The sequence below is a fragment of the Eimeria acervulina genome, genomic scaffold, assembly GCF_000499425.1.
Source record: "Eimeria acervulina Houghton genomic scaffold, Eah_scaff745, whole genome shotgun sequence".
Lineage (NCBI taxonomy): Eukaryota > Apicomplexa > Conoidasida > Eucoccidiorida > Eimeriidae > Eimeria > Eimeria acervulina.
The window spans coordinates 1-12500 of NW_013547168.1; the positions used below are offsets into that span (position 1 = coordinate 1).

Genomic DNA, 12500 nt, shown 5'->3' on the forward strand with positions numbered 1-12500 from the left:
ATATATAATATATAATATATATATATATATATATATATATAATATATATAATATATATTATATATATAGGCCAATGCAAATGCATGCATATACATTTATATATATATATATACATATATATATATATACATGCCTATTTTTAAAAATTTGTATATATATACAATGTATATATATATATATATATATATGTTTGTCTCCTTGTGTCTCTTTGTCTGTGTGTCTCCTGTTCTGAGTGTGGCGTGCTGTTAGTACGAGGGTTGTGTTGCTGCAGGCAGCAGCAGCAGCAGCAAGAGAGGCTGCTTTACTAGAAGCATTAAGATCTCTTAAAGAAGAGACAGACAAGACAAACGAAGAGAGAGACAAAGAAGTAGAGGAGCTGCAGCACAAGCTGCAGAAGACAGCAGCAGCACTTCATAAAGAAAAAACAGCAAAGGAGACGCTGCGCTCCCGAGTATACACAACTCTACTGCTGCTGCTGCTGCTGCTGCTGCTGCTGGTGCTACTGCCGCTGCTGCTGCTGTTGCTCCTCTTTCTCCTAGGGCTGCTGCTGCTGCTTCTGCTGCAGCAGCAATGATATTTCTCTGCTTCAGCAATACCTCCCACATTCATAGAGAGCCGAACACTACTACTAATATAACTGCTGCTGCTGCTGCTGCTGTTGCTGCTGCTGCTGCTGCTGCCGCTACTACTCCTACGCCTGCTGCTGTTGTTGCTGCTGCTGCTACTACTATTACTGCTACTACTGCTGCTGCCACTACTACTGCTGCTGTTGCTGCTCCTACCACTATTCCGGCTAAAACTCTTGCTGCAGCAGCAGCAGCGGCAGCTGCTGCTGCTGCTGCTGCATTTGCATGCATGCAGTTTGAAAGGGTTCAAGAGGAGCTAGAAGGACAGACAGCGGAGTGCAGCAAACTGCGCGATGCGTTGGGGGCCCTGGAGCAGCAGCACCGCCAGCTGATGGTTGCAGTAGAGAAGGAAAGAGAAGCAATCTCAGATAAGCAGCAACAGCAGCAACAGCAGCAGCAACAGCTGGAGCAGCAACTGCAGCAGCAACAGCAGATGCTGCAGCAACACAAACTCATGGGATCAACTCAAGCATCGCAGGCTCTACAATCTCAGGTAGCTGCAGCACTCTCTTGCTGCTGCTGCTGCTGCTGTTGCTGCTGTTGCTGCTGCTGCTGCTGCGACTAGCGCTATTGCACTAGTGTTGCCATCGTTTGTTGCTTCTGTTTGCTGCTGCAACTCTTTACTGCTGCTGCTGCTGCTGCTGGGGGTTGAAGCAGCGTTTTGCTGCATTTTTTCTGTTTGTCTCCACGTGGCTGTACCGGCTGCTGCTGCAGCTCGATGCTGCTGTTGCTGCTGCTGTTGCTGTTGTTGCTGCTAGTGGTGCTGCTGAATCCCTTCTTTTGTTGCGTTTGTGCATATGCGGGAGCAGCAGGAGCAGCTGCAGGAGCTGCAGCAGCAGCTGCAGCAGCTGCAGCAGCTGCATGCGCAGAGCAGCAGTCGGTGGCGGCAGAAGCTTCGGGTGTACAAGCAGCTATCTCAGAGCCTCCGAGCAAAGCACTGCCACCTGCAGCAAGAAAAGTCTGTGCTGCTGCAGCATATTAAAAGCATTCGTCAAGAAGGAGGTGCTGCTCTCTCGCAGGTTCTTGCTGCTGCTAACGGGCCCCTCTTGTCCCCAATGGAAAGGCACGAACTCCTGCTGCTGAAGCAGCAGCAGCAGCAGCAGCAGCAGCAGCAGCGGAATCAGCAGCAGCAGCAGCAGCAGGAAGCGGAGGAGGACGATGCGCCGTTCTCTGGCGAGAGGGCGAATATGTATGAGACTGCAGCAGCAGCAGCTGCTGCTGCAGCTGCAGCTGCAGCAGCAGCAGACATCTCCCAGCCAGCAGCAGCAGCCGCTGCACCAGGAAGAGACACCTCTCTGTTGCATCTGCTGTCTCCTTTCCCAAGGCAGACTTCGGCTCCCTGCAGCATTGCTGCTGCAGCAGCAGAGAGGCAGCAGCAAACTAGCAACAGCAGCACATCTCATTCGCTGCTCTTGCAGCAGGACAGCGCAGCAGCAGCAGCAGCAGCAGCTGCTGCTGCTGCTGCTGCTGCGCCGCAACAGCTTCAGCAGCAAAGACAACTGCATGCACTGGCGTCTCCTCTGTCTGCTGCTGCTCTGTCTGCTGCTTCCCCAAGGGCCCCTGGGGGCCCCTGGGGCCCTGAAACAGCTGCTATGCAAACTGCTGCAGCAGCAACGGGGTTTAGGGGGCCCCAGGGATCATCGACTCCAGCAGCTGCTGCACGCGCTCCTGCAGCAGCTGCTGCAGCAGCAACAGCAACAGCAGCAGCAACAGCTGCAGCAGCTGTAGCTCCACTTCGAGCGCCTGCATGCCTAGCATCCCTTCCTACATCTAAACCCTTGGGGGCCCCTAAACCTTTTGTGGGGCCCCCATCAAGATGTGCGGGGCCCCCTGTGCCTAAGGGGGCCCCCGCCTCTATGGGGCCCCTCCCCCTATCTATGAGGGCCCCTCTGCCTGGGGGCCCCACCCCGGTATCTATAGGGGCCCCTATAGGGGCCCCTGTGTCTGTGGGTCCCCCCACCGTATCTATAGGGGCCCCCATGCCTGGGGGGGGCCCCCAAGGCCCTGTTGGTGTGCTAAGGGCGTTGTCCTGGACCTCAACATATTCTGCTGCGCAGGAGACAGAAGGAGACAACAGAGAAAGGAGACAGCAAACGCCTAGAGGAGACACTGCAGCAAATGCTGCTGCAGCAGCCGCCCCTCCTCATAGGGTCTACTGCCCTCTACACGGAACACTCACAGGGGCCCCTATGGGGGCCCCCATAGGCATAGGGGCCCCCATAGGCATAGGGGCCCCCACAGGCGTAGGGGCCCCCACAGGGGCCCCCATAGGCATAGGGGCCCCCACAGGGGCCCCTACAGGGGCACCTGTAGGTGTTGTGCCTGAGAGAAGAGAGGTGCTGAGGCCCCAAGTGAGGAGGGCCTCCACTATGCCTGCTGGCGGTGCTGCTAGGGTTTTAATATCATAATTAGAATGGGTGTTGAGGTGTATGTACACCTGAAGGCAGTGCAGCAACAGCAGCTTTTCTTGCTGCTGCTGGAGACAGTTTAAAAGACGCATGCAAGAGACAGAGACAAATTTTGTCTCTCTTTAAACAGACATTTCCGGTGTACATACACCTCAGATGTATGAGGAGCACTGAGGCCCCTACACATCCCATACAAAGCTGAGCTGCCTGTACACCAGAAGCTGCCTATACAACAGAAGCTGCCTATACACCAGAAGCTGCCTATACACCAGAAGCTGCCTATACACCCGAGAGCCCCCTGTACACCGGAGCCGGTGGAGCGGTGAGGGCTGAGGGGGAGAGTTAAGTTTTTAGTTCGTTACGACTTATTTTATTATTTTATTTTATTTTATTTTATAGATCAGGAGGGACGGGGCCCTTGGGCGCCTCTCTGTCTCTGTCTCTGTCTGTCTCTCTCTGTCTGTCTCCCGAGGGTTTAGGGTTTAGGGTTTGAAGACACTTTAGTTGAGCTGAGGTATACGTACACCGGAGTGTAGATAAAACACAACACCAAAACACCCTCAAGTCTTTGCCCTTGGAGCATGCAGCAGCAGCAGCAGCAGCAGCTGTTGCTGCTGCTGCTGCTGTTGCTTGTGCTGCTGCATGCGTTGCTGCGGGCGAGGCGCAGATAGCCCCTTGTTGCTGCAGCAGCAACAACTGCTGCTGCTGCTGCACGTGCTGTTGTTTGTGTTGCTGCTAGCGAGGCGTTCTTATTCCCTCGCTGTAGCTGCTGCTTGCGCTGCTGCTACTGCTGCTGCTGCTGCTGCTACTGCTGCTGCTGCTGCTGCTGCTACTGGTGCTGCTATCCCCTAGGAGTATCGATTTGCTGCCCCGGGCACCGCAGCAGCAGCGGCAGCACAGCAACAAGAGCCTGCTGCAGCGATTTTAAAGAACGAGCTCCAGTAATAGTAATTCTCCCGCTGCTAAATGCATGCAGCGTAACAACTTCAGTCTTGCGGCTCTGGGGGCCCCCCGGGGGGCCCCCCTCGCTGCTGCGGGTCCACGCACCAGAGGGGGCCCCCTCATCATCTCGATTATCTTGCTGCGCAGCATACACTAAACCCTAAACCCTAAACCCTAAACCCTAAACACTAAACCCTAAACACTAAACCCTAAACCCTAAACACTAAAACCCTAAGCCCGGAGAAGAGGGGTGCGTTGACTTCGCGCGAGGCACAAGATTGTGTTCAGATGGACAATTAGGGTTTAGGGTTTAGAGGTAATTTGTTTGATTGAGCTTAGAGTTTAGGTTTGGAAGTGGTTGTTAGGGTTTAGGGTTTGAGATGTCTGCTACGGCTGAGGGTTTACTGTTTAAAGCGTGCATCGTTTGCTGCGGTTTAGCGTTAGGGTTTAGGGTTTAGAGCTCCAATTGTCTGTCAGTGTTTACTGTTGAAGGTTTGACCTGTTGTCAGGGCTTAGGGTTTCTACCTGTTTGCAAGTGTTAACTGTTTAAGGTGTTTGTTAGGGTTTAGGGTTTTGGGCTTCTACCTGTTAGTAAGTGTTAGGGTTTAGGTTTTAGGGTTTAGCGTTAGGATTTAGGGTTTAGGGTTTGGGGTTTGTAGGTGTTAGTAAGTGTTAGGGTTTAGGGTTTAGGGTTTAGGGTTTACCTGTTTGTGTGTGTGGTTTTGAATAGGGATTTTGAGTCTAGCGCCAGGGAAGCGTTCAGGATCGATATCAATCTGAATATTATTTGCTGCAGCAAGAGCAGCAAGCTGCTGCAGCTGCAGCCTCCCAGCCAATGCATAAGAAGCTAGTAGATTTCCTACCTTAAAGTTTATGAGCTTTGTCTCCTTCTCGACTAAACCCTTTTCTACTAAACGCCTCAGCACCTTCAACATCGCTACTCGCAAAGATAACACCGTATTCGCGCCCGTACCCATTATCTTCCCGTTGCTGCACCAGCAGCAGCAGCAGCAGCAGCAGCAGCAGCAGCAGAAACAGAGAAAAGGTGAGGTAGGGATATAATCGTACAGATGAAAATGCATGCATAAACAAAGAAACAGGTGTGAAGCAGCAGCAACATATATATATATAATATATATAATACATATATAGCAGCAACAAACAGCAGCAACAGCAGCAGCAGGTCTAGCAGCCCCGAAGAACCAGGAGAAGCAGCTGCAGCAGCAACAGCAGTATAAACAGCAGAACGAGCAGCAACAGCAGCAGCAGCAGCAGCAGCAGCAAGAGCAACAACAACAGCACCAGCAACAGCAGCACCAGCAACAGCAGCACCAGCAACAGCAGCACCAGCAGCAGCAGCAGCAGCAGCAGCAGCAGTACCTGAAGATGTTGAGAGATGCAATACCGTTAGCCCCGCATCGAATATCGACGCGAACGGAGTGAAACTCGCGAGGAGAAAACACAGAGTTGCCCAATACTCTGCATGCACCTCAGCATACACCCCAAGGTGTATAGGCACCTGCAGCAGCTGCAGCAGAAGGTGCTGCTGCAACAGCTGCAGCACCCCACGGTGTATAGACACTTGTAGTGGCTACAGCAGCAGGTGCTGCAGCAGCATCTGCTGCTGCTGCTGCTGCTGATGCTGATGCTGCTCGAAAGAGACAGTGCATGCACTAGCGGGTGTTGTGTGGATGTACAGCAGAAAAGGAGACAGCAGCAAATCGAAGAGAGACAAACAAGAAGGTAATGCAGAACAGCAGCACAAGCAGCAGCAGCAGCAGCAGCAGCAGCAGCAGAACTAGCAGCAGACAGAAGCCTACACGGAAAAGGAGACAGTGAATAAGGAGACAGCAAATGAAGAGACAGCAAATGAAGAGACAGCAAACGAAAAGATATAAACAAGAGGCAAAGACAGACAAACAGAGACATCATACTGCAAATGAAGCAGCAAAGATAAACGAACAACACACGCAAACACCGCGTGCAGCAGCAGGCAGCAGCAGCAGGAAGAAGCAGAATCAAGGTGCAGCAGCAGCCAGCAGCAGCAGGAAGTAGCAGCAACTCGGGTGTATGTGCAGGTAGTTGCTGCATTACTTGGAGGCAGCAGCAAGATTAATAGGGGAGTTTATCTGCCCGTAGGCCATCACATTATGTACAGCGAGAACATCTACCTCAGCTCCTCCACGTGCTGCTCCTCGGGCTGCTGCTGCTGCTGCTGCTGCTGCTGGCGGCGCTGCTGCTGCTGCTGCTGCTGCCGGAGCTGCTGCTGGAGCTGCGGGGGGGCCTCGAAGTGAAGGCACAGCTGCTGCTGTTGCTGTTCGTGTACATCCAGAAGCTGTCTCCATTGCAACGAGTCAACTGCAGCCGCTGATGCTGCTGCTGCCACTGCTGCTGCTGTTGCTGTTGCTGTTGCTGTTGCTACTGCCGGGACTGCAACTGCCTCTGCTGCAGCTGCAGCAGCAGCTGCTGCTAGTTCCAGCACTGTTGCTGCAGAGGACTCCTCTTCTCTTGACGGACGGAAAGCGACAGCCGCTGGAGCAGCAGCTGCTGCAGTAGCGGCAGCAGCAGCGGCAGTTGCTGTTGCTGCTGCAGCGGCAGTTGCTGCAGCTGCTGCTGCAGCAGGAACTGCAGCAACAACAACAACACCAGCCGGGGGTACAGCAGGGGAGAGAAGAAGTTTAAGTAAAGACTGATTAACAGCAAGATGAGGAGAAGGGGCCTCTGCTGCAACACGGAGCAGCAGCAGCAGCAGCAGCGGCAGCAGCAGCAGCAGCAGCAGCAAATAAAGAAGTAAACCTTTGATTAGAACATAGGGGGAGTTTATAAAACCAATTCTATTAACTTTGTATTACACTCGGTTGTCCGTACACCCCAAACAGTAGCAGCAGCCTCCCTAGGAAGTATAACCCTCTGCTGATGCTGCTGCTGCAGCAGCAAATAAATAAACCCATATATGTCTTTGCATAAGTTGTGTGCTGCTGCTGCTACTGCTGCTGCTGCAGCTTCTTGAGGGTTACGGTATGCTAAGCGCTAACGGCCGCTGCTGCGGCGCTGCCGACCTACCCGCTGTGCAGCAGCAGCAGCAGCAGCAGCAGCTGCTGCTGCTGCTGCTGCTGTTTACAGCCGCATGCAGCAGCAGAACAGCTACCTCAAACTGCTGCGAGGGTTTTTTCTCGTTGGATATGTTTTCTTTTTGATATATCTCTCTGATGTGCAGATTTTTCTTTGCTTAATATTGTTCTCGGCGTCCTTAGCAGCAACAGCAGCAGCAGCAGCAGCAGCAGCAGCAGCTGGATTTCTCGCTGGCTGGCCGTCAGCGTTGCTGACGGAGTGTACGTACACCCCAATTGGGGTCAAAGCGGTTTTGTTTTTTATTTCTTTTATTTTAATTAATTGTTACATTCTGCTGTACTCGCCCCTACAACAGTTCCAGCTGCAGCGCAGCAGCAGCAGCAGCAGCAGCAGCAGCAGCAACACACAACAATGGCGCCCCCTACATCGAAAGACAGCGCAACGCTGTTTGGAGAAGACAATGAAAGCGTTGGCGTTGTATTCAAAGTTGCAGGACCTTGTGAGCTGCACATACACCCCAGCGCACACATTTGCTGCTGCTGCTGCTGCTCGTGCTGCAGTGTTGCGCCTGCTGTTGTTGCTGCAGCAGTGTTGCTGTTGATATAGTGTTGCTGCTGCTTCAGTGTTGCTGCTGCATCTCTTGCTGAGCCAGCTCGGCTTCAGCAGCAGCAGCGTTTGCTGCTGAGTCCCTGCAGCAGCATAGCAAGGCAGCAATATGCTACTGCGGCTGCTGCTGCATTTGTTCTGTCGTTGCTGCTGCTACTCTTAACCCTCCTCCAAACACCCCTCTATCCCTTCGCGCTGCTGTTACTTTTGCTGCTGCTGCTGCTACTACTACTACTACTACTATTCCCGCTGCTGCTGCTCCCGCCGCTGCTGCTCCCGCTGCTGTTGCTGTTGCAACTGCTGCTGTTACTGCAATAACCAATGCTGCTTCTCCCGCTGGTACTGCTCCCTCACTGCTACTGCTGTTGCTCCTGCTGCTGCTGCTGCTGCTGCTGCTGCTGCAGTGGTTGTTGCGGAGCAGATGAGCGGCACGAAGATGTACGAGTTAGTGCGGGTTGGGTGGCTGCGACTGGTTGGAGAGATAATTCGTTTAGAAGGAGACAGCGCCTACATTCAGGTCTACGAGGAGACAGGTAACCAGTCCTCCTGCTGCTGCTGCTGCTGCTGCTGCTGCTGTTGCTGCTGCTGTTGCTGCTGGTAGTGGTGGTCGCCTTGGTGCTGTTGCTGCTGCTGCTGCTGCTGCTGGTAGTGGTGGTCGTCGTGGTGCTGTTGCTGCTGCTGCTGCTGCCGTGGTGCTGCTGTTGCTGCTGCTGCTGCTGTTGAGCTGCTTCTGTTGCTGCTGCTGTGCTGCTGTCGGTGTTGTTTGTGTTGCTGCTGGTGCTATGGTGATATGGTTTCTCTTGCTGCTGTTGCTGTTGCTGTGGAACATTGCTACTGCTGCACCTGTTGCTGCGGGACACTGCTGCTGCTGCTGCTGCTGCTGCTGCTGCTGCTGCTGCAGCTGGTTTGTCTGTGGGAGACCCTGTGCTGAAGACAGGTCATCCCCTTTGCGTTCGACTGGGCCCCGGTAAGTACTGTCTCTTCTCTTCATTTATTTTTTTATTTATTTATTTTGTTTATTTGTTTATTTTGTTTATTTATTATTATATGCTGCTGCTGCTGCTGCTGCTGCTGCTGCTGCTGCTGCTGCTGCTGCTGCGCTCTCCATTTGTTTTTTTTTTGTTTTGTATCGTCTAAGAAATAATACACAAAAACAATAATAATAATTAACAGTACAAAATTAATATATTTTAATATGCTGATATATTTATATATGTCATTTATATTGTTTAAGCATTAGTATATACTATATATAATATAAATGTTATATTTGTGTTTATAAATATAAATATATATATAAATATACGTATAACCCATATAAATAAAGATAAAGAAGATTATATATAACTAAATATCTACACCTATAAATATAAAGTAAATAAAACAAATATAATTAAATAAATAGAAATAAAGATAATGATGTATTGTGTTTAAATAAACAAATAAGTAAATAAGAGAATATATATATATATATATATATATACATATGTATGTATGTAGAAATAAAGATAATGATGTATTGTATTTAAATAAATAAATAACTAAATAAACAAACAAACAAATAGGCAAAATGATAAATAAACAAAAAGAAATAAAGATAAGGATGTATATTATATTTATATATTTTTTTCAGGGTTATTAGACGGCATCTTCGACGGTATTCAGCGGCCTTTAGAAAGAGTTGCTGCTGCTTCTTCTTCAGTGTTTATACCCAAAGGCTGCGATGCGTCTCCTTTAGATGTTAATAAGAAGTGGATGTACACCCCAGCAGATAATATCAAAGTAGGAGATATCATCACAGGTAAAGTACTACTATTCCTGCTTCTCAAACGGCCGCTGCTGCTGCTGCTGCTGCTAGGGCTGCTGCTGATGCTGCTAGGGCTGCTGCTGATGCAGAGACAGAGAGACAGAGACAGAGACAGACAGACAGAGGCAGAGACAAGGAGACAGAGACAAAGAGACAGAGGCAGAAAGACAGAGACAGAGAGACAGAGAGACAGAGACAGAGAGACAGAGACAAGGAGACAGAGACAGACAGAGAGACAGAGACAGAGACAGAGAGACAGAGACAAAGAGACAGAGACAAGGAGACAGAGAGAAAGAGACAAGGAGACAGAGAGAAAGAGACAAGGAGACAGAGAAGCAAATAAGCAGTCAATATAGTTTATTTGCGTTGCATGCATGCAGGAGGAGACGTGTTAGGCGCTGTCTTTGAGAATAATTTGTTTAAAAATCACAAAATTTTGGTGCCGCCCAAACAAAAGGGGCGGATAACGTACATCGCTCCTCCCGGTAAACATTAATATTTATTTATTTATATTTATTTATTTATTTATATTTATATTATTTATTTATATTTATTTATTTATTTGTATTTATGTATATTTATTTATTTATTTGTATTTATTTATTTTATATTTGTATTTGTTTATTTGTCTTTATGTTTATTTTCAGGTGTATGTGTTTATTGTATATTTTGTTTATATGCATTGGACGCTCCTACCTCCTAAAGAAAAGAATAAATAAATATATATAATATATATAATATATATATTATAAATAAATATCATATACATAATATATAATGTATATATGTTTATTTACATTTATCATCAGGGTTTAGAGTTTTTATAAATATATATTGTATATTTTATACTTCTGCTGCTTCTGCTGCCGTCTCTTCTTCTGCTGCCGCTTCCCCTACTGCTGCTGCTGCTGCTGCTGCTGCTGTGATTAGGAGAGTACAACATAACGGAGACGATAGCGGAGGTGGAGTTTCAAGGAGAGACATTTGAATTGTCTCTGTCTCACGACTGGGCTGTGCGAGAGCCTCGTCCTTGTCTAGAGAAACTGCCCGGCAATACGCCTCTTCTCACAGGTCAAAGGGTATTAGACTCTCTCTTTCCCACCGTTCAGGTACACCTGCTGCTGCTAGGGATGCTGCTGCTCCTGCTGCTGCTCCTGCTGCTGCTGCTAGGGATGCTGCTGCTGCTAGGGATGCTGCTAGTGGTGATGGTAGTGCTGCTGCTGCTGCTGCTGCTGCTGCTGCTAGGGATGCTGCTGCTGCGAGGGACGCTGCTAGTGGTGATGGTAGTGCTGCTGCTGCTGCTGCTGCTGCTGCTAGGGATGCTGCTGCTGCGAGGGATGCTGCTAGTGGTGATGGTAGTGCTGCTGCTGCTGCTAGGGATGCTGCTGCTGGTAGTGCTGCTGCTAACTCTTTTTCCTACCGTTCAGGTACTGCTTCTGCTGGTAGTGCTGCTGTAGTTGCTGCTGCAAGCGATACAACTCGAATGTGCTGCTGCTGCTGCTGCTGCTGCTGTTTGTTTGAATTATCAGGGAGGGACGTGTGCAATTCCCGGGGCATTCGGATGTGGGAAGACCTGCATTTCGCAAGTAAGCAGGGTTTAGGGTTTAGGGTTTAGGGTTTAGGGTTTAGGGTTTAGGGTTTGGAGGCTACGGGTTGCGTGTTGCGGGTATCGTAGAGAGCCTGAGAGAGTGTTATTATTACTGCTGATGCTGCTTCTGTTGTTGCTGCTGCTGCTGCATCTCTAACTGTTGTTTCTGCTGCTGCATCTCTTACTGCTGTTCTTGCTGCTGCTCTTCCCGCTGCTGCATCTCTCCTTCTAACCCCTACAACCGTTCCTCTTTCTAATCCCTACCCCCACCCCTACTACTACTACTACTACTACTACTACTACTACTACTGCTGCTGCTGCTGCTGCTGCTGCTGGTGCTATGAACAGGCTCTATCGAAGTACAGCAACAGCGAAGTTATAGTGTATGTAGGGTGCGGCGAGAGAGGCAACGAAATGGCGGAGGTTTTGGCGGACTTCCCGGAGTTAACGACGACAGTAGATGGACAAGAAGAGGGCATTATGCAGCGAACGTGTCTTGTTGCGAATACAAGTAATATGCCTGTAGCAGCAAGAGAAGCTTCTATTTATACAGGTATATATATAGATATATATATGTATATATAGATAGATATATAATATATTATATAATATTTATTTATTTATTATTTATTTATTTATTTATTTATTTATTTTATTATGCAGAGATTGATGTTTATAGGATTATAATCTCTTAATTACATCAATTTGTAGGTTTTTTATATATTTTTATTTGATTTTGTTTAAATTGATATATTTATGTTTGTTTTTATTTGTTTAGGCGTTACTCTAGCTGAATACTTCAGAGATATGGGGTATAATGTCGCTATGATGGCTGACTCAACTTCAAGATGGGCTGAGGCACTCAGAGAAATATCCGGAAGATTAGCAGAGATGCCTGCAGACTCTGGATACCCTGCTTATTTAGGGGCTAGACTAGCGAGTTTCTATGAACGTGCTAGTAAGAATACTAATAATTATAATAATAATAATTATTATTATTATTATTTTTATTATTATTGTAAAGCATTAAAAGGGCTTTCTATCGATATACTATAAGCAGAAAAAGAAATAAACAAAAGACAGATAAGAGACAGACAAGATAGAGATAATACCCTGCTTATTTAGGGGCTAGACTAGCTAGTTTCATAGTAATGATAATAATAATAATAATAATAATAATAATAATTATTATTATTATTATTATTATAAAGCATTAAAGAGTATTTAAATAGATATAATAAAAGAAAGAGAGAGGCAGAGAAGGAAAGAGACAGAAACTGAGAGACGGTTATGATATCACAGCAACAGCTGCTACCGATGCAGAACTGCTTTCTAGGGTTTAGGGTTTAGGGTTTAGGGTTTATGCATGCAGGCCGGGTGAAGTGTTTGGGGTCTCCTGATCGCGAAGGCTCTGTTACGATTGTAGGCGCGGTGTCTCCGCCTGGAGGGGA

At 48.3% G+C, this 12500-nt stretch overlaps 3 protein-coding genes across 3 annotated transcripts in view; 2 read left to right on the plus strand and 1 right to left on the minus strand.

Annotated features, from left to right (window-relative positions):
• Window positions 1-271: 271 nt before the first annotated feature.
• EAH_00047930 (hypothetical protein, conserved) lies at window positions 272-3034 on the plus strand (the record flags this gene model as incomplete). The annotated part of the gene is made up of 3 exons (XM_013391429.1): window positions 272-451; window positions 862-1119; window positions 1436-3034. Coding segments are annotated over 3 exons (2037 nt in total), but the record flags the coding sequence as incomplete, so codon positions are not given.
• An 841-nt stretch (window positions 3035-3875) lies between these two features.
• Window positions 3876-6941, minus strand: EAH_00047940 (TATA-box binding protein, putative; the record flags this gene model as incomplete). The annotated part of the gene is made up of 5 exons (XM_013391430.1): window positions 3876-4115; window positions 4681-4966; window positions 5357-5455; window positions 6148-6601; window positions 6884-6941. The coding sequence occupies 5 exons, from the start codon at window positions 6939-6941 to the stop codon at window positions 3876-3878; spliced, it is 1137 nt and encodes a 378-aa protein (XP_013246884.1).
• A 1149-nt stretch (window positions 6942-8090) lies between these two features.
• EAH_00047950 (vacuolar ATP synthase catalytic subunit A, putative) overlaps window positions 8091-12500 on the plus strand; it is a gene marked incomplete at both ends in the record, with an annotated part of 6063 nt that continues 1653 nt past the window's right edge. Inside the window, 8 exons of the mRNA XM_013391431.1 lie at window positions 8091-8187; window positions 8556-8621; window positions 9288-9455; window positions 9842-9946; window positions 10392-10532; window positions 10991-11047; window positions 11828-12007; window positions 12422-12500. The exon at window positions 12422-12500 is cut by the window's right edge and continues 43 nt beyond it. Of these exons, the coding sequence (XP_013246885.1) occupies window positions 8091-8187; window positions 8556-8621; window positions 9288-9455; window positions 9842-9946; window positions 10392-10532; window positions 10991-11047; window positions 11828-12007; window positions 12422-12500 (893 nt within the window). The remainder of the gene's footprint in view (window positions 8188-8555; window positions 8622-9287; window positions 9456-9841; window positions 9947-10391; window positions 10533-10990; window positions 11048-11827; window positions 12008-12421) is intronic.